At 39.4% G+C, this 19,827-nt stretch overlaps 1 protein-coding gene across 1 annotated transcript in view; it reads left to right on the forward strand.

The window, feature by feature from the left end:
* SLC16A10 (solute carrier family 16 member 10) overlaps positions 1-19,827 on the forward strand; it is a 145,712-nt gene that overhangs the window by 86,657 nt on the left and 39,228 nt on the right. Inside the window, exons 2-3 of the mRNA XM_089921938.1 lie at positions 999-1,143; positions 11,021-11,483. Coding sequence (XP_089778064.1) covers positions 999-1,143; positions 11,021-11,483 — 608 coding nt within the window. The remainder of the gene's footprint in view (positions 1-998; positions 1,144-11,020; positions 11,484-19,827) is intronic.

Raw genomic sequence — 19,827 nt, forward strand, 5'->3', positions numbered from 1 at the left:
ATACATTTTCTCTAATCCTTAATAATTCTGGAAAAGTCTGTGTTCAATTCCCTTTCCAGATGAGAAAACAGACTCAGAGGAAGTGACCTGCTGAAGGATATATTGTAGTTACAGAGCTGGGAGATTTGGACCCAGGTCTGTTTGTTTTATAGCTCATGTTCACTTAGGCCCCACTAGTTTATATACTTTTTAAGAATTTACAGACTTGATATCCTATAAGATCACTCATTTCTTGGGCACAAATTTATGATCATTTGTACTCAGTATGTTTCTCTTTTTGGCTTTCCTTTTGTTTTGGTCTTTACAGATCAGAATAGGAAATTATGTCCTGATTCTTAAATCTTTTCTATTGTGAAAGATAGCATACTTTCAGAAAAGAAGATAAAATGTATGTATGGTTTTATAAGTAAAGTGAATACACAGTAACTGTTACCCAGGTCAACAAACAACCTACCTGTGTACTACTTGATTCCTGTAACAAAAGCACAAAGCCCAGACTCTAGGCAAATGTTCAGTTCTTATCTACTGGGTCCAGATGGTTATAATTCCTTTTTCTCCCCTGAGTTTCACCACTGTATTGAGTTCGGTGGTCATCATTTCTTTGCAGTTTGATCACCTAGGCATACGTTCCTAAACGTATCTCAATTTTTTGAAATAAATTTCTTTCCATAGATTAGAAGTTGCTTAAAATTAACCATAGATATCAGGATAGAGATTAGTAGTGATTAGGTCACAGGAGAATGTTTGATTTATTTAAGAATACAAACTTTTCAAGAGTTCCATTAAACACAAATAATTGCTTTGCTAATTATAATTTGTATTGGTCAGTCCTTTCATCTGTGATTCAGATTTGTTACTTATTCCAACTTCCCTCCATTCATCAATCTGGGTAATATCTTTTCTGCATTAATACTTTTCTGAATATGTATTATATCTTATTAGGTAAGGACAAATAGAATTTACCATGTCATAATGTCCCTTTGTTTCCTCTTTTACAGCATGGGTAAGTTCTCTCTCCATGGGGATGATTTTCTTCTGCTGCCCAATTGTCAGCGTCTTCACAGACGTGTTTGGTTGCCGGAGAACAGCTGTTGTGGGTGCTGCTGTTGGATTTGTTGGACTCGTATCAAGTTCTTTTGTAAGGTAAGGACTTGGCTTCTTCATGTCGCTTTTCAAAAACTGTTAGCTACCTTAAAGATTTCCTTTCAGAAACTTTGCTGTTTACAAGGAAAAATCCTCCTTTTCAGTACTTAAACTAAGCAGCGTAACTTAACGCATTGTTGTCTACAGCAGCAAATCAGAGCTTGTGAATTTGAATGCTTTTGCTTGCAGTGCCTCAGAGTTAGATGTCAGTCAGGATACATATGTTCTCTGGAGCCAAGAAAAAATGTTTCGCCTTTTGTTTTTTCCATTCACAGAAGAATATTAACTCATAACAGTAAGTTGTCTAAAACAATGGGCTTAGTTTAAAGTCAGCTCAGTCTGAGCCCCAAAGGGTACAAGAAGTGGTATTTTGAAGTGGTTGTTCATAGGCTTGATGTGAAATATTTTCATTAATGAAATCCAGACTTTGCTATTCATTTCAACCCAGGTAGAGAATTCCTGCCTGCATTCTTTTTTTAATTTTATTTATTTATTTTTAAAATTTTATTTATTTTTTTATACAGCAGGTTCTTATTAGTTACCCATTGTATACTTATTAGTGTATACATGTCAATCCCAATCTCCCAATTCATCACACTACCACCCTGCCCCCCCGCCACTCTCCCCTCTGGTGTCCATACGTTTGGTCTCTACATCTGCGTCTCTGCCCTGCACACCGGTTCATCTGTACCATTTTTCTAGGTTCCACATATATGCGTTAATATACGATATTTGTTTTTCTCTTTCTCACTTACTTCACTCTGTATGACAGCCTCTAGATCCATCCACGTCTCTACACATGACCCAATTTCGTTCCTTTTTATGGTTGAGTAATATTCCATTGTATAAATGTACCACATCTTCTTTATCCATTCATCTGTCGATGGGCATTTAGGTTGCTTCCATGACCTGGCTATTGTAAATAGTGCTGCAATGAACATTGAGGTGCATGTGTCTTTTTGAATTATGGTTTTCTCTGGGTATATGCCCAGTGGTGGGATTGCTGGGTCATATGGTAATTCTATTTTTAGTTTTTTAAGGAATCTCCATACTGTTCTCCATAGTGGCTGTATCAATTTACATTCCCACCAACAGTGCAAGAGGGTTCCCTTTTCTCCACACCCTCTCCAGCATTTGTTGTTGGTAGATTTTCTGATGATGCCCATTCTAATTGGTGTGAGATGATACCTCATTGTGGTTTTGATTTGCATTTCTCTAATAATTAGTGATGTTGAGTAGCTTTCCATGTGCTTCTTGGCCATCTGTATGTCTCCTTTGGAGAAATGTCTGTTTAGATCTTCTGCCCATTTTTTTTTCTTCTGCCCATTTTTTGATTGGGTTGTTTGTTTTTTAAATATTGAGCTACATGAGTTGTTTATATATTTTAGAGATTTATATATTTATAAATCTTTTTAGAGATTAATCCTTTGTCCGTTGATTCACTTGCAAATATTTTCTCTCATTCTGAGGGTTGTCTTTTCGTCTTGTTTGTAGTTTCCTTTGCCTTGCAAAAGCTTTGAAGTTTCATTAGGTCCCATTTGTTTATTTTTATTTCCATTACTCTAGGAGGTAGATCAAAAAAGATCTTGCTGTGATTTATGTCAAAGAGTGTTCTTCCTATGTTTTCCTCTAAGAGTTTTATAGTGTCTGATCTTACATTTAGGTCTTTAATCGTTTTGACTTTATTTTTGTGTATGGTGTCAGGGAGTGTTCTAATTTCATTCTTTTACATATAGTTGTCCAGTTTTCCCAGCACCACTTATTGAAGAAGCTGTCTTTTCTCCATTGTATATCTGTGCCTCCTTTGTCATAGATTAGTTGACCAAAGGTGCGTGGGTTTATCTCTGGGCTTTCTATCCTGTTCCATTGATCTATAGTTCTGTTTTTGTGCCAGTACCATATTGTCTTGATTACTGTAGCTTTGTAGTATAGTCTGAAGTCAGGGAGTCTGTTTCCTCCAGCTCCATTTTTTTCCCTCAGGCTGCTTTGGCTATTTGTATGGGGTCTCCATACAAATTTTAAGATTTTTTATTCTAGTTCTGTAAAAAAAAAATGCCATTGGTAATTTGATAGGGATTGCACTGAATCTGTAGATTTCTTTGGGTAGTATAGTCATTTTCACAATATTGATTCCTCCAGTCTAAGAACATGGTATATCTCTTCATCTGTTTGTATCATCTTTAATTTCTTTCATCAGTGTCTTATAGTTTTCTGAGTACAGGTCTTTTACCTCCTTAGGTAGGTTTATTCCTAGGTATTTTATTCTTTTTGTTGCAGTGGTAAATGGGAGTGTTTCCTTAATTTCTCTTTCAGATTTTTCATCATTAGTGTATAGGAATGCAAGAGATTTCTATGCATTAATTTTGTATCCTGCTATTCTACCAGATTCATTGATTAGCTCTAGTCGTTTTCTGGTGGCATATTTAGGATTCTCTACGTATAGTATCATGTCATCTGTAAACAGTGACTGTTTTACTTCTTCTTTTCCAATTTGTATTCCTTTTATTTCTTTTTCTTCTCTGATTGCCATGGCTAGGACTTCCAAAACTATGTTGAATAATAGGGGCGAGACTGGACATCCTTGTCTTGTTCCTGATCTTAGAGAAAATGCTTTCAGTTTTTCATCATTGAGAACGATGTTTGCTATGGGTTTATCATATATGGCCTTTATTATGTTGAGGTAGTTTCCCTGTGTACCCACTTTCTGGAGAGTTTTTATCATAAATGGCTGTTGAATTATGTAAAAAGCTTTTTCTGCATCTATTGAGATGATCATATGGTTTTTATTCTTCAGTTTGATAATATGGTGTATCACATTGATTTGTGTATATTGCAGAATCCTTGTATCCCTGGGATAAATCCCACTTGATCCTGGTGTATGATCCTTTTAATGTGTTGTTGGATTCTGTTTGCTACGATTTTGTTGAGGATTGTCGCGTCTGTATTCATTAGTGATATTAGTCTGTAATTTTCTTTTTTTGTAGTATCTCTGTCTGGTTTTGGTATCAGGGTGATGGTGGCGTCATAGAATGAGTTTGGAAGTGTTCCTTCCTCTGCAATATTTTGGAAGAGTTTGAGAAGGATAGGTGTTAGCTCTTCTCTAAATGTTTGATAGAATTCACTGGTGGAGCCATCTGGTCCTGCACTTTTGTTTGTTGGAAGATTTTTTTTTTTTCTTTTGCGGTATGTGGGCCTCTCACTGTTGTGGCCTCTCCTGTTGCGGAGCACAGGCTCCGGATGCGCAGACTCAGTGGCCATGGCTCACGGGCCCAGCCGCTCCGTGGGATGTGGGATCTTCCTGGACCGGGGCACGAACCCGTGTCCCCTGCATCTGCAGGTGGACTGTCAACCACTGTGCCACCAGGGAAGCCCTGTTGGAAGATTTTTAATCACAGTTTCAATTTCCTTACTTGTGAGTGGTCTGTTCATATCTTCTGTTTCTTCCTGGTTCAGTCTTGGAAGTTTTAACCTTTCTAAGAATTTGTTCATTTCTTCCAGGTTGTCCATTTTATTGGCATAGAGTTGCTTGTAGCTGTCTCTTAGGATGCTTTGTATTTCTGCAGTGTCTGTGGTAACTTCTATTTCATTTCTAATTTTATTGATTTGAGTCCTCTCCCTCTTTTTCTTGATGAGTCTGGCTAAAGGTTCATCAGTTTTGTTTATCTTCTCAAAGAACCAGCTTTTTGTTTTATTGATCTTTGCTGTTGTTTTCTTTGTTTCTATTTCATTTATTTCTGCTCTGATCTTTATGATTTCTTTCCTTCTACTAACTTTGGGTTTTGTTTGCTCTTTCTCTGGTTCTTTTACGTATAAGGTTAGATTGTTTATTTGAGGTTTTTCTTGTTTCTTGAGTTAGGCTTGTATTGCTATAAACTTCCCTCTTAGAACTGCTTTTGCTGCATCCCATAGGTTTTGGATCATCGTGTTTTCACTGTCATTTGTCTCTAGGTACTTTTTGAATTCCTCTTTGATTTCTTTGTGATCTCTTGGTTATTTAGTAACATATTGTTTAACCTCCATGTGTTTGTGGTTTTTACATTTTTTTCCCTGTAATTTGTTTCTAATCTCATAGTGTTGTGGTCAGAAAAGATGCTTGATATGATTTCAGTTTTCTTAAATTTACTGAGGCTTGATTTGTGACCCAAGATGTGATCTATCCTGGAGAATGTTCTGTGCACACTTGAGAAGAAAGTGTAACCTGCTGTTTTTGGATGGAATGTCCTATAAATATCAGTTAAATCTATCTGGTCTATTGTGTCATTTAAAGCTTCTGTTTCCTTATTTATTTTCATTTTGGATGATCTGTCCATTGGTGTAAGTGAGGTGTTAAAGTCCCCAACTATTTTGTGTTACTGTCGATTTCCTCTTTTACATCTGTTAGCAGTTGCCTTATGTATTGCGGTGCTCCTATTTTGGGTGCATAAATATTTACAATTGTTATATCTTCTTCTTGGATAGATCCCTTGACCATTATGTAGTGTCCTTCCTTGTCTCTTGTAACATTCTTTATTTTAAAGTCTATTTTGTCTGATATGAGTATTGCTACTGCAGCTTTCTTTTGATTTCCGTTTGCACTGAATATCTTTTTCTATCCGCTCACTTTCAGTCTGAATATGTCCCTAGGTCTGAAGTGGGTCTCTTGTAGACAGCATATATATGGGTCTTGTTTTTGTATCCATTCAGTGAGCTTGTGTCGTTTGGTTGGAGCATTTAATCCATTCACATTTAAGGTAATTATTGATATGTATGTTCCTATTACCATTTTCTTTTGTTTGTTTTTGTTTTTTTGCGGTACGCGGGCCTCTCACTACTGTGGCCTCTCCCGTTGCGGAGCACAGGCTCCGGACGCACAGGCTCTGGACGCGCAGCCTCTGGATGCGCAGGCTCAGCTGCCATGGCTTACGGGCCTAGCTGCTCCGCGGCATGTGGGATCCTCCCAGACCGGGGTATGAACCCGTGTCCCCTGCATCGGCAGGCGGACTCTCAACCACTGTGCCACCAGGGAAGCCCATATTACCATTTTCTTAATTGTTATGGGTTTGTTTTTGTAGGTCCTTTTCTTCTCTTGTTTTTCCCACTTAGAGAAGTTCCCCTAGCATTTGTTGTAGAGCTGGTTTGGTGGTGCTGAATTTTCTTAGCTTTTGCTTGTCTGTAAAGCTTTTGATTTCTCCATCGAATCTGAATGACATCCTTTCTGGGTAGAGTACTCTTGGTAGTAGGTTCTTCCCTTTCATCATCACTTTAAATATATCATGCCACTACTTTCTGGCTTGTAGAGTTTCCGCTGAGAAATCAGCTGTTAACCTTCTGGGAGTTCCCTTGTATGTTATTTGTCGTTTTTCCCTTGTTGCTTTCAATAATTTTTCTTTGTCTTTAATTTTTGTCAGCTTGATTACTATGTGTCTTGGCGTGTTTCTCCTTGGGTTTATCCCGCCTGGGACTCTTTTTAAAAAAAGAACAATGCTGAAATTTAAAAAGATCACGACAAAATGAAGTGGTCAAATGCAGCTTAAAATAAAACTTCCTATCAACACTCTTTTCCCTGTGTCTATTAAAAGCTGTTGTGCACTGCAGAGGAACTAACTGCAAAGAGCTGGTGGGCACATTACCATAGAAGCACCTCTCCCTCCAGCTCCAGTTCTACCTGTAAATACCCTTTCATTGTCAGAATAATCCCCAGTTGGTGAAACACTGGCTTAATAGGTAGGTCTGGCTAACAGGAGGTGATTAACAAGAAAAACCTTGAGATGATTTTCATCCTTTCTCTACTTTAGTAGTTTATTTTCATTCTGTGCCTTTCTCTTCCCTAGCTATCTTCGTGCTCTAGTTGAAAAGCATTATTGTGGTTATTAGAAAAAAAAAATCAAACTTATGTTGCTTGCCATCTTTGTTTTTTTTTTATTTATTTTATTTTTGGCTGCTTGGGTTTTCGTTGTTGCTTGTGGGCTTTCTCTAGTTTTGGCGAGTGGGGGCTACTCCTCATTGCGGTGCGTGGGCTTCTCATTGCAGTGGCTTCTCTTGTCGCGGAGCGTGGGCTCTAGGTACGTGGGCTTCAATAGTTGTGACACACGGGCTCAGTAGTTATGGCTCACGGGCTCTAGAGCGCAGGCTCAGTAGTTGTGGCACATGGGCTTAGTTGCTCCTTGGCATGTGGGATCTTCCTGGACCAGGGCTCGAACCTGTTTTTCCTTGCATTGGCAGGTGGATTCTTAACCACTGTGCCAACAGGGAAGCCCCTACCCTGTTTTTTTTTTTTTTTTTTTTGCAGTACACGGGCCTCTCACTGTTGAGGCCTCTCCCACTGCGGAGCACAGGCTCCGGACGCGCAGGCTCAGCGGCCATGGCTCACGGGCCCAGCCGCTCCGTGGAATGTGGGATCTTCCTGGACCGGGGCACGAACCCGTGTCCCCTGCATTGGCAGGCGGACTCTCAACCACTGCGCCACCAGGGAAGCCCTATTTTTATTTTATTTTTTTGTTCCTGTAATCTTTATTTATTTGTTTATTTATTTTGGTTGCACCACGCAACATATAGGATCTTAGTTCCCCAACCATAGATCAAACCCAGGCCCACTGCAGTGGAAGCATGGCATCCTAACCACTGGACCACCAGGGAATTCCTGCCATGTTTATTTTTAAATATTCAGGATTTAATCAACAGAATCCTTGGTTTGCTAATTTTACCCCCATTCTCCCCATATATACCCCTTTCTGAACTCTAGAGTGAGCCTCTTTCTTTCACCTAACTTAGACATTTTATTTGGCTTCTAAACAATTATTTATTTATTTATTTATTTTTGGCTGCGTTGGGTCTTCGTTTCTGTGCGCGGGCTGTCTCTAGTTGTGGCGAGCGGGGGCTACTCTGTTGCGGTGCGTGGGCTTCTCATTGCTGTGGCTTCTCTTGTTGTGGAGCATGGGCTCTAGAGCGCAGGCTTCAGTAGTTGTGGCACGCGGGCTCAGTAGTTGTGGTGCACAGGCTTAGTTGCTCCACGGCATGTGGGATCTTCCTGGACCAGGGCATGAACCTGTGTCCCCTGCATTGGCAGGCGGAGTCTCAACCACCGTGCTGCCAGGGAAGTCCCTAAACAATTATTTTAATTTTTTGTTAGAAAATAAATATTCTATCTTTAAAGTGCCTTTGTGTTTCGTTTTTTTTTCTTCTTCTAAAGTTTCTTTTTTAAAGAAACCCAGTTTTGTTTGGAATAAGATTCTGCTTAGATAGCTCTGTGAGATCATTTACTTTTAGTTCTTCTTTATCAGTAATACAGCATTGCGTGATAACCACCTTGTCAGAAACCCCCTTGGTCTGGAAGCTTCCAGGTACCCATTGTCAGTATTCTTAGCGCTTGCTGAAGTGTTAACACTCAGGCTTTGGTGGAGAGAGAAACTAAGAGATAGAAAATCCATGTAACTTGTTACCTAATTTGGTAGACAAAACACATATACACAAACCTGCTTACAGCAAGCAGTGTTTCTCAAATATTTTTGACCGCTGGGAAATAAAAATTATGAAATGTATTTTACATTGTGACCTAGTTCTTTCTTTCTCTTTCCCTCCCCCATCCCCACCCCTAACTAAAACAAAATGTCTTGAAGCCATCTTTACCTTACTATATGTAATGTTGTCATGTTTTCTATTCAGTTTCATTATTTAACCCCCCACCGATCAAAAGCTGCCAAACTTTCAGAACAATACACAGGCGCAAGGGGGAGATGTAGTGTAAATTCCAAGTGTCAAACAGTGGACCAACCCTCTTTTCCTCTAGTTCAAGTTCTGCCTTTTTAGGAAAGCCTTCTCTAGCACCCCCAGGTTGCATCAGTGTCTCTTCTTTGAATCCTTTTTCCACACATATTTGATACCTTACTGATGTACACTGTACTTATTCAGTTGTCATACTTCAATAGTTTGAACCACCTGTTACTAAGGTGAAAATTTAGAAGTAAAAAAGGTTCCAGCAGCAGTGAAAATGCCAGCACAAAGCTTATGTACTTTACTCTGTGGGAGAGATACAAAGTTAATCTTACCCAGCACTCTCTGTTTAAATGTTGTGCAAAAGAATGTCTGTGATTTATGTCAGTGGCTCTCTGGTTTTCCAACTGACTGCTTTATAATAATGTGGTATAATTGTGTAGATACTGGTGTTCATGATGATACTTTGCTGTCAATACTATTTTTAATATACACTTTGAAGAAGGCAGAGAAATGTATTTAGATTTAGATTTTTCCTTTAAAATTGTTAAATAAAAATAAATTAGCACCTTAAGAAGTAAGTTGTAGTTACCTGGAAAACACTTATGTGGAAAAACTGATGCAGAATGAGTGAAGTATTATTTATATTTTGTTCTGTATTCTTATTATCTGGCGTAGATGTCTTGTTTCACTAAGCAGACTAGAAGTAGGGCATAACCACATTTTAAATATTCTTTTCACCAAGTATCTGGAACATAGTAGCTGTTAAATATATGTTTATTGAATAAAGAGTGGAGTTTCAGTAAAGGGTGATCAGAGTGAGGTAGGGTTCATCTGGGAGAGTCTGGGAGTGGCTCTTGAGCCTGATTTGAAGATGGTTCTAACTGTGGATTAATAGAGGGGGAAAGGGCATCTCAGGGAGAGAGGATTGACAACCTGCCTTAATTTTATCAGATTCTAGAATTCCTTGTGATTACCTCAGCATATTGCTAGGCTAGAATTATTGTCCAAAATTTAATTATTAACCAACTTTATCTATCTTAGTTTCTAATAGATAGCTTGCCTTTACTACTGATAAACAGCCTTTTGAATTGAACTTTTCAAAAGAAAAAAAACTTTAGTTTTCTTTCACTCCTTACCTTAATTGTTTCAAAGAATGTGATGCTGTATGTTCCTTTACTGTTTTGTTTTGTTTTTTTACTTTCTTCCATCTGCAGCCTCCTCTTGCTTCAGCCCTCTCTTTTTCTTTTTCTTTTTTTTTTTTGCCCCACCGTGAGGCTTGTGGGATCTTAGCTCCCTGACCAGAGATCGAACTCAGGCCCTCTCGGCAGTGAGAACGAGGAGTCGTAACCACTGGGCCGCCAGGGAATTCCCTGTGTTCATTTACTTTCATAAGAATTGTATAATTAAGTTATTTGGTTAAAATAAAGAATTCTTAATCCTTTATTATTTTTTTGAGACATACACGGCCCTAAAGCTTACAAACTGGGATCACTAGTGAACACACTTCATTTAGTATTCCTGCAATCAGAATATGATTTCTCCTTATCTTGCACAATACCAAGAACAGTGCAGTACAGGGCGAAGGTTGGTCTGCAGCCCTTAGGCCAGCAAAATGCAACAGAACTGCTCCCCTGTGCAAACGTTTGTGACATAACCTTGTGGAGAAAATATCAGATGCAGCCTTTTCTTTGAGTAGATTGCTTAGTAAGTGCCTGCGAAAACGCCATTAAAAAAGTGAGCTTTCATAGTTAAATTATACTTTTTAAAAACTTTTATCACGACTAGTTTTTTTTAATTTTTAATTTTAATCATCGTCAGTTTTACTGAGGCCCTTCCTGGCACTGTCCTTTATTTCTGAGTTGCGGAGGACACAACAGTTTTTACCCAGTGTTGCATGGTTTGCCTGAAATCCGTAGAAAGAGAAGGAGGAATCAAATCACTGGTGACCTTAACGGTCATTTTTTCACATACTCAAGGCATTTTTTATTATCCGTTCACATTAAATTAAAATATTTCAGCGTTGTATTCTTGACTTATTAAGCTTTTCACCTCTGTTTTTGGTTGATTTCTATTTGTAGAAAATATTTTGATTAACTGAAACCCAGTTTTAAAATGAGGTTTTATTCTACCAAGCACATGATAAAAATAATGAAAGCTGCTTTCCATCTTTTTCGTCTTTACACAGCTCCATCGAGCCTCTGTACCTGACCTATGGAATCATATTTGCCTGTGGCTGCTCCTTTGCCTACCAGCCTTCATTGGTCATTTTGGGACACTATTTCAAGAAGCGCCTTGGACTGGTGAATGGCATTGTCACCGCCGGCAGCAGTATCTTCACAATTTTGCTGCCTTTCCTTTTAAGGGTACTGACTGACAGCGTGGGCCTCTTTTATACCCTGAGGGTCCTCTGCATCTTCATGTTTGTTCTCTTTCTGGCTGGCTTTACTTACCGACCTCTTGCTTCCAGTGCCAAAGATAAAGACAGTGGAACCAAAGGAGGCAACAGATTCTCCCTCTTTTCCAGGAGAAAGTTCAGTCCTCCAAAAAAAATTTTCAATTTTACCATCTTCAAGGTGACAGCATATGCAGTGTGGGCAGTTGGAATACCACTTGCACTTTTTGGATACTTTGTGCCTTATGTTCACTTGGTAAGTATGCTTCTCTGGCTTTGCTGGTAATGGATATTATTATTTCATACACAAAAACTTCTTAGAAGAGCAATAGAGATCAGGTTGAAGTTGGCCTTAAATAATTATCTTGTTTGTAATTCAGGGACTCTTGAAATTCAAGGTGTCCTAAGATGAGGTCATCACATCATCAGATCATTAAACAGATAATATGTTTCATGGTGTGCTTTGGTATTTTTAGAAATCGCCAAACCTACACAAACAAAAACAAGTTCTTTAAAAAAAAAAGACTAAAATGTTGGAACAAATGTCATCAGTACAAAAAATTGGATAGGTCACTTTTCCTTCAAGTGGCTTACAAATCATAATCAGGGACAAAGATGGTGCAATGATTTTGTCAACATCAATAAATTATTTTTCAACAGAAGGGTACAAAAATTAAGTAAATAGTAAAAGCCAACGGCCTTGACACAAAGAAACATTTTGTCTACTTGTGGGACACTTCTGAGAAAATGGAAATTCTACTCAGAGGATTATTTGAGAAATGTTAGCAAGTTCCAAATGATGGGAGAGAGCAAGGGTTTTACAGGAAATTAGGATTTCAAGTGCTCAAGCACTTTATTATCATCATTATTATTATTTTTGTTTGATAGGTAAGAAATGGATTTATTTAGAGAGAAACACATTCCACAGAGTGTGGGCCATCTCAGAAGGCAAGAGCGGCCTCAAGCACTTTATATTGTTTGTTTATATTGCAAAGGCAAATTTTGGCCTCTTTATAATGAAATAAGAGTAAGCAGTGTCTAAAGTATTTGCCCCTGGCAGAATTTCCTCAGAAGTGCTTATTATTGGGCTTCCCTGGTGGTGCAGTGGTTGAGAGTCCGCCTGCTGATGCAGGGGACGCGGGTTTGTGACCCGGTCCGGGAAGATCCCACATGCCGCGGAGCGGCTGGGCCTGTGAGCCATGGCCACTGAGCCTGCATGTCTGGAGCCTGTGCTCCGCAATGGGAGAGGCCACAACAGTGAGAGGCCCGCGTACTGCAAAAAAAAAAAAAAAAAAAGAAAAGGTGCTTATTATTATGTTTCTTCCTTTTTTCTTACTGTTATGACTGAAAATGTATATACAGTTCAACATAGTTGATAAATGATCAACAAAAATGGTAGTGGGATAAGTTTTTCTTTTGTGTGTATACTGTGTGTGTGACTTGAAGCCTTTCTAGCTTTCAGTCTACTTTTGGATATCTGTGCAATTTTTCTTTAGTTAAAGTTCTGGTACAAGTTGGCAGTATAGTTCAGAGAATTAGTGGGGTCAGGGGGTCAGCCAGTAAACTACATCATCAGTCTTTTGTGGGTTCCTGTGCTTAGTTCAGAAAGGAATTAGGTCAAGGAAAACCAAAGAGGGGGTGGTAGGCATGTCCTGTATCTAAGATAATTTTGAATTCTCAATTCTCCTTATTTTCTTTTTGCCAGAGGTATTGAGGAAGCAGCTGGGATGACCAGTGGGGAGACAAGGAGAGGACTAGTTTTTAGTACTCTGAGCCACATGGCATTTTGCAGAGACTGAGGTACTAGGTAAAATGACCTAGTATGTGATGCTTGTCACATATGAAGTCTCTGGCTACATCTTGATCTGATAATCCATTTTCACACTTTTAGGAAGGCATAGCTGAACCATTTGAAGATATTTTTTAAAAAAATATATAGATCCATTGTGGAAAGATCAGCTTTACCAGTTACCTCTTCCATAGCTCTGTAGATAAGAAAGTGTTTGTTGTGTCCTTCTCAGAGACGAGTAGATTTTTTATTTATTTATTTTTTTAAATGCCTGCTGTGTTTTTTGTTTTTTTTTTTTGGCCACGCCCTGAGGCTTGCGGGATCTTAGTTCCCCAACCAGGGATTGAACGCAGGCTCCCTGCAGTGAAAGCCTGGAGTCCTAACCACTGGACCCCCAGGGAATTCCCGAGTAGATTTTTATTTCCTTATTTTATAGTTCTTTTCATTTTTTAAATTTAATTTAATTTAATTTTTTGGCCACGCTGCACAGCATGTGGGATCTTAGTTCCCAGACCAGGGATCGAATCTGCACCCCCTGCAGTGGAAGTGCGGAGTCTTAACCACTGGGACCACCAAGGAAGTCCCCCGAGTAGATTTTTTTAAAAATTCTCTTTGTTACTATAAGGTGAACACACTCAGAGAAATCTGTACGTCAGCTTTGCTAGTATGTGACATTTACTAAAGGACAAGTGGTAGGTGATTATCTAGCTATTTCTGGTAATATAATTTGTAAATTAATTTCACATATATTATTATTTCATTTGACCTTCACAGTAAACTTGTGAGGTAGGCAAAATAATATTAACTCATGTTTTACACAGTGGAAAACAGATCCATCATTAACAGAGATGTTAATTGGCTTCCCAAGAATCACATATCAGCAGAGCAGGGGCTGGTTCCCTTCCGCTGTGCTTACTTGGTAGCAAATCTAGCACAGTCTTAGTCTGGGGCATATTGGCTCCCGTCCCTGGATATACTGGTAGATATGTCCATCTTATTGAGGGGGATGTGAGTATGCCTAAGGAAATTTAATAAATATGTTACTGGTCTTTTTCTTAAAGTAAATGAAATTTCACAGTGAGTAATGAGTTAGACGGTGTTATAGTTACTACTGTCATCAGGAGGCTGTAATTCATATAGTACACAAAACAATGAGGTCTCTGTTAACTCGGATAACAAATCAGGCCTTATTCTGCTCTCCCTCCTTCCGGGCACGTTTTCTTACAAAATGTGTTGATATTTTTCATTTGGGATTTTCCCCCTTTTGAACTGTTATGGCACTAAAGCCACATTGGCAAGGAAACACCAGACAGTTAAATGTCATGGAGGCTGTTTAAATCTCATGTTTGATGGGTACACTGAGTTTGTCACTATGTTGTAATTTAAGGTTTGGATTACGGATACTTAATCCCAGGCTTCATGCAATGGGACGCCATTTACTTTCCTCCTTAGAGGGGGAAAAGGTGTCTCAAATTTTTCCAAAGACTAGTAGATGTTCAGTTCATGTTAAACCCTTTACTGAGTGTTGAAGGGAATATGCATGTAAGGCATAAGAACCTGTTCTGAAGGAGCATAAAATCTAGTACATGTAATAATATAAACAATTATAGTTTATAAAGGACTTTTACATACATTATCTTATATAATCTTCACCACAATGCAGTACCTGTAATGTATTATCCTCATTTCATGGATGAGAAGAATGAGGCACTGAGAAGTTTAGAAACTTGCCCAGGGTCACAAGACACAGCAGCTGGTAATTATTAGTGTTATACTTTCATGCAAGAGGTAGTACTGCATAGAGGGTAAAAGTAAAGGCTCTGAAGTAAAACAGATCTGGGTTTAAATGCTGGTTTTGTCCCCTACTAGTTGTGTAACCTTGGGTAACACACTCTAAGCATCAGTTTCTACATCTATAAAATAGGGATTAGACCCAATTTTGCAGAGTTGTTGTAGGATGAGAGAAAATGTCTGTAAAGCATCTGTTCAGTTCTGGTATTAAAATGAGAGTTATTTAAATTTCAGACAACGTGATTGTGAATTGCTGGTTTTAGTGGGGCTGTGGAAGAGTCAGAGGAGAAAGTGTCCCTTTGGAAAAGTGGTTAGTAGAAGTTTCATAGGATTGGAGTTGGTCCTTAAGCCTGAGACTTGTTGAAACTGGATCCTTAATTAGCTAGGGAACTAACTTATCTATCTAGGCCTCCTTCGAAGATTCTGAAATACAATGAAGCGCTCTCATGGTTATGTTAAAAATCCTAAGATCTTTACTTATTTATTACATTATACATGATTTGAGAGAAAATATGTATGCTTTGTGGCATTCTTTTTCTCCGAGCAAGGTTGGAAGTTTTCTTTTAGTAGTTGACTTTTAAACATGAAGAATCATATTGCTTCATGGAAGGGGTCAGTGATCTCTTTTAGGCCTACCCACTTGTAATCTCTATTGTAAGGGTATGGATCTTTTTTTTCTTTTACTGTTATTGAGATACAGTTGACATACAGCACTGTATAAGTTTAAGGTGTATAGCATAATGATTTGACTTATATACATCATGAAATGATTATCACAGCAAGTTTAGTAAACATCCATCATCTCATAGATACAAAATTAAAGAAATAGAGTAAGTGTACAAATCTTATAGATCAATTTAGGTGAGACATAACTTTCTAAATAGCCATTCCCAGTAACAGCTGCTTTAGTTGTTGTGAATTGCCCATTTTGCTTGAGAATTGTTTTGTTTTGGTTTTCTGGATTAAGTTTTTTTTTTAATTGGAGTATAGCTGATTTACAATGTTGTGTTAGTTTCTGCTATACAGCAAAGTGAATCAGTTATACATTATAATACATATATCTACTCTTTTTTTTTTTTAATCTACTCTTTTTCAGGTTCTTTTCCCATATAGGTCATTACAGAGTATTGAGTAGAGTTCCCTGTGCTATACAGTAGGTTCTCATTAGTTATCTATTTTATATATAGTGGTGTGTATATGTCAATCCCAATCTCTCAGTTTATCCCTCCACCCTTCCCTTTGGTAACCATAAGTTTGTTTTCTACATCTGTGACTCTATTTCTGTTTTGTAAATAGGTTCATTTGTACCATTTTAAAAAATTCCGCATATAAGCGATATCATATGATATTTGTCTTTCTGTGTCTGACTTAACTTCACTCAGTATGACAATCTCTAGGTCCATCCATGTTGCTGCAAATGGCATTATTTCATTCTTTTTTATGGCTGAGTAATATTCCATTATATATATGTACCATATCTTCTTTATCCATTCCTCTGTTGATGGACATTTAGATTGCGTCCATGTCCTGGCTATTGTAAATAGTGCTGCAGTGAACATTGAGGGTACATGTATCTTTTCAATTATGATTTTCTCCAGATATATGCACAGGAGTGGGGTTGCTGGATCATATGGTAGCTCTGTTTTTAGTTTTTTAAGGAACCTGCATACTGTTCTCTGTAGTGGCTGTACCAGTTACAGTCCCACCAACAGTGTAGGAGGGTTCCCTTTTCTCCACAACCCCTCCAGCGTTTATTGTGATGCTGGCCATAATGGTGATCGCCATTCTGACTGGTGTGGGGTGATACCTCGTAGTTTTGATTTGCATTTCTCTAGTAATTAATGATGTCGAGCAGCTTTTCATGTGCCTCTTGGCCATCTGTATGTCTTCTTTGGAGAAATGACTATTTAGATCTTCTGCTCATTTTTTGATTGGGTTGTTTGTTTTTTTGATATTGAGCTGCATGAGCTGTTTATATATTTTGGAGATAATCCCTTGTCGGTTGCTTGGACTGAAGTTTTTTTAAAAAATAAATTTATCTATTCATTCATTTATTTTATTTTTGGCTGCGTTGGGTCTTCGTTGCTGTGCACAGGCTTTCTCTAGTTGCAGCTAGCGGGGGCTACTCTTCGTTGCGGTGTGCAGGCTTCTCACTGTGGTGGCTTCTCTTATTGCGGAGCACGAGCTCTAGGCATGAGGGCTTCAGTAGTTGTGGCTTGCGGGCTCTAGAGCACAGGCTCAGTAGTTATGGCATGGGGCTTAGTTGCTCTGCGGCATGTGGGATCTTCCCGGACCAGGGCTCGAACCCGTGTATCCTGCATTGGCAGGCGGATTCTTAACCACTGCGCCACCAGGGAAACCCAGGATTGAAGTTGTTTTTTTTTTTGCAGTACGTGGGCCTCTCACTGTTGTGGCCTCTCCCGTTGCGGAGCACAGGCTCAGCGGCTATGGCTCATGGGCCCAACCGCTCCGTGGCATGTGGGATCTTCCCAGACCGGGGCACAAACCCATGTCCCCTGCACTGGCAGGTGGACTCTCAACCACTGCGCCACCAGGGAAGCCCAGGATTGAAGTTTTTATGGCTCCTCCTTATCCAGTTTTTCTTCATTAGCTTCCAGAAACATAACGTGCTCTTTTCCTCCTACCTCTCTATCACTCCTTCTTAGTTTCTTTTCTGGTTCCTTATTTTTCACCCTGACCCTGAATATTAGTGCTAGGGCTTATACCTTGATCTTTTTCTCTACTCATTCCAAATGATGGTTTCATCTAATTTCCTGTGTTCAGACATCATATATATGCCAGTGGCTCAAAATTTATATTTAGCTCAGGCCTCTTTTCAGTTCTTCACCAGACTTTTATAGCCATCTGCCTACTTAATATCTCCACTTGGATGATTGTTAGATGTTTCAGATTTAACATGTCCAGCCCTGAAGTCCTGATTTTACCCCCGTCCCCAAAACCTGCTCTGCCCTCAGCCATCCTTACCTCAGGAGATGGCAGTTCCATCAGTCCGCAAACCTTGGAGTCCTCCTTGGCTCCTGTTTATTTCATACAACACTCCTGATCCAGGCCAGAAATCCTGGCGGTTCTCCTTTCAAAATGTATCCTTCCCTGCCCCCTGTAGTCTGTTCTCTACACAGAAGCCACAGGTGTTCTTTCAACACACAAGTCACTCTGCTCAAGATCTTTGGGTGGCTCCCCATTGCTCTGAGAGTAAAGACTAATGTCCTTATAGTGGCCTACAAGGTCCTCCATGGTCTGTCCCCTCCTATCTCTGATCTCATCAGGCCCGGTCCCCGTCATTCACTCTGCTCTCGCCACTCTGCTCTCTTTGCTATTCAGCTTTTAGTGAGGCTCACCCTGACCACCTGGTTAAAACCCCCTTCTTCCCTCTCCCCTCCACATACTCCTAAACCCCCTCACACTGCTATTTCTTTTTCCATAGCGCTTCATACCTTTTTTTTTCTTTTGAATATATTTATTTATTTATTTGGCTGCGTAGGGTCTTAGTTGTGGCATGTGCGATCTTTGTTGTGGCATGTGGGATCTTTCTTTGCAGTTAGTGGGCTCTTTGTTGCACCTTGAGGGCTTCTCTCTAGTTGCGGTGTGTGGGCTCCAGAGTGCTTGGGCTCAGTAGTTGCAGCACATGGGCTTAGTTGCCCCGAGGCATGTGGGATCTTAGTTCCCCGACCAGGAATCGAACCCGCGTCCCCTGCATTGGAAGGCGGATTCTTAACCACTGGACCACCAAGGAAGTCCCCATACCTTCTAACATGTTACATATTTTACTTGTGATGATTACTGTTTGCTCTCTGTGTGTATACCTCTGCTAGAATGTAAACTTCACGAGGCTAAGGGTCCTTCTCTGTCTTGTTCAGTGAATGAACCCAAGCATCTACCACGGTGCCTAATGTACAGTGAGTGCTCAAATATTTGTCGAATGACTATCTTATGGATAAGTCTAAAGTGACACCATATAAGCAGTATTCATTTTCTCTCCATTTTGATCTTTAAAATTCTCTACTTTGATACCAGAATGATGTTTCACATGTTATTCCTATAGGACATGATGGTATTCATATCCATTCAACACTTAATCAATAAGCTCAAATTCAGCAAACCTAAGACTAAGTAACACTAATGCCATCTGTTCATGGGGAAAAGAGTTGATGTGTTTTGCTTTTGACCCGTAGCTTTATCTGCATGTTGAAATTGAAACTTTATAAATGGAAGAAATTTCTGTGTCTCTGTCACTATTGTGTAAGTGTATGGAAGGAGTGAATGGCTATCCCCATTAACAAGGAAGTCTAGACAACTGGTGTCTTCTCTACGGTGTAGCAGCTGAAAATCTTGCAGAGCCTTGGGTGGTGTGTGTGAGAACAGGATGAGGATGCAGGACCAGAGCCTGACCACAAGTCTGCATTGCTTTGGTAGAGCACTGACCACAGGGCCACGTCAGCCGGATGACTGATAAATGCGTACAAAATGACAAGGATGATGCAACTCTTCTCAGCGGCAGTGTTCCATCCTCAGTACGAGAATGATGACTTAGTTTTTATTGCTTTCACATCTGTCCACCACTACTCGCCTTGAAAAGCTGCACCTGTGTTCTTTGACTCCAGAACATATGGCAGTCAAGTTTTGGTTTTTAAGCTCTGATCCACATAGTTCTCTATAGGAGAGAAGATGACTGACTCATGCGTTGAAATCTGCAACATATATGTTTATTAGCCCATTTTGAAAAACTCTGTAAGTTATAAGTGTGTCATTTTCGTGGCAGATGGTAGTTGTTCTCAAAAGAAACTCTGATCTGGTAGGGAAGATCCCACTTTTCTGAGACTGTGATTGAAGGCACCATCATTTGCCTGCTGGCAGGGCACTTAAGTGGACACCAAGTCCAGCTGTAATTGGGAACAAACAAGTTGTGTTTTTATTTTTTAAAAATATTTATTTGGTTGCTTTGGGTTTTAGTTGCAGCACGTGGTCTCCTTAGTTGCGGCTTGCCGGCCTCAACTATTTG

The sequence above is a fragment of the Delphinapterus leucas genome, chromosome 12, assembly GCF_059928025.1.
Source record: "Delphinapterus leucas isolate spDelLeu-1000000601 "Yukka" chromosome 12, BTC_Dleu_Yukka2, whole genome shotgun sequence".
In the NCBI taxonomy this organism is placed as follows: domain Eukaryota; kingdom Metazoa; phylum Chordata; class Mammalia; order Artiodactyla; family Monodontidae; genus Delphinapterus; species Delphinapterus leucas.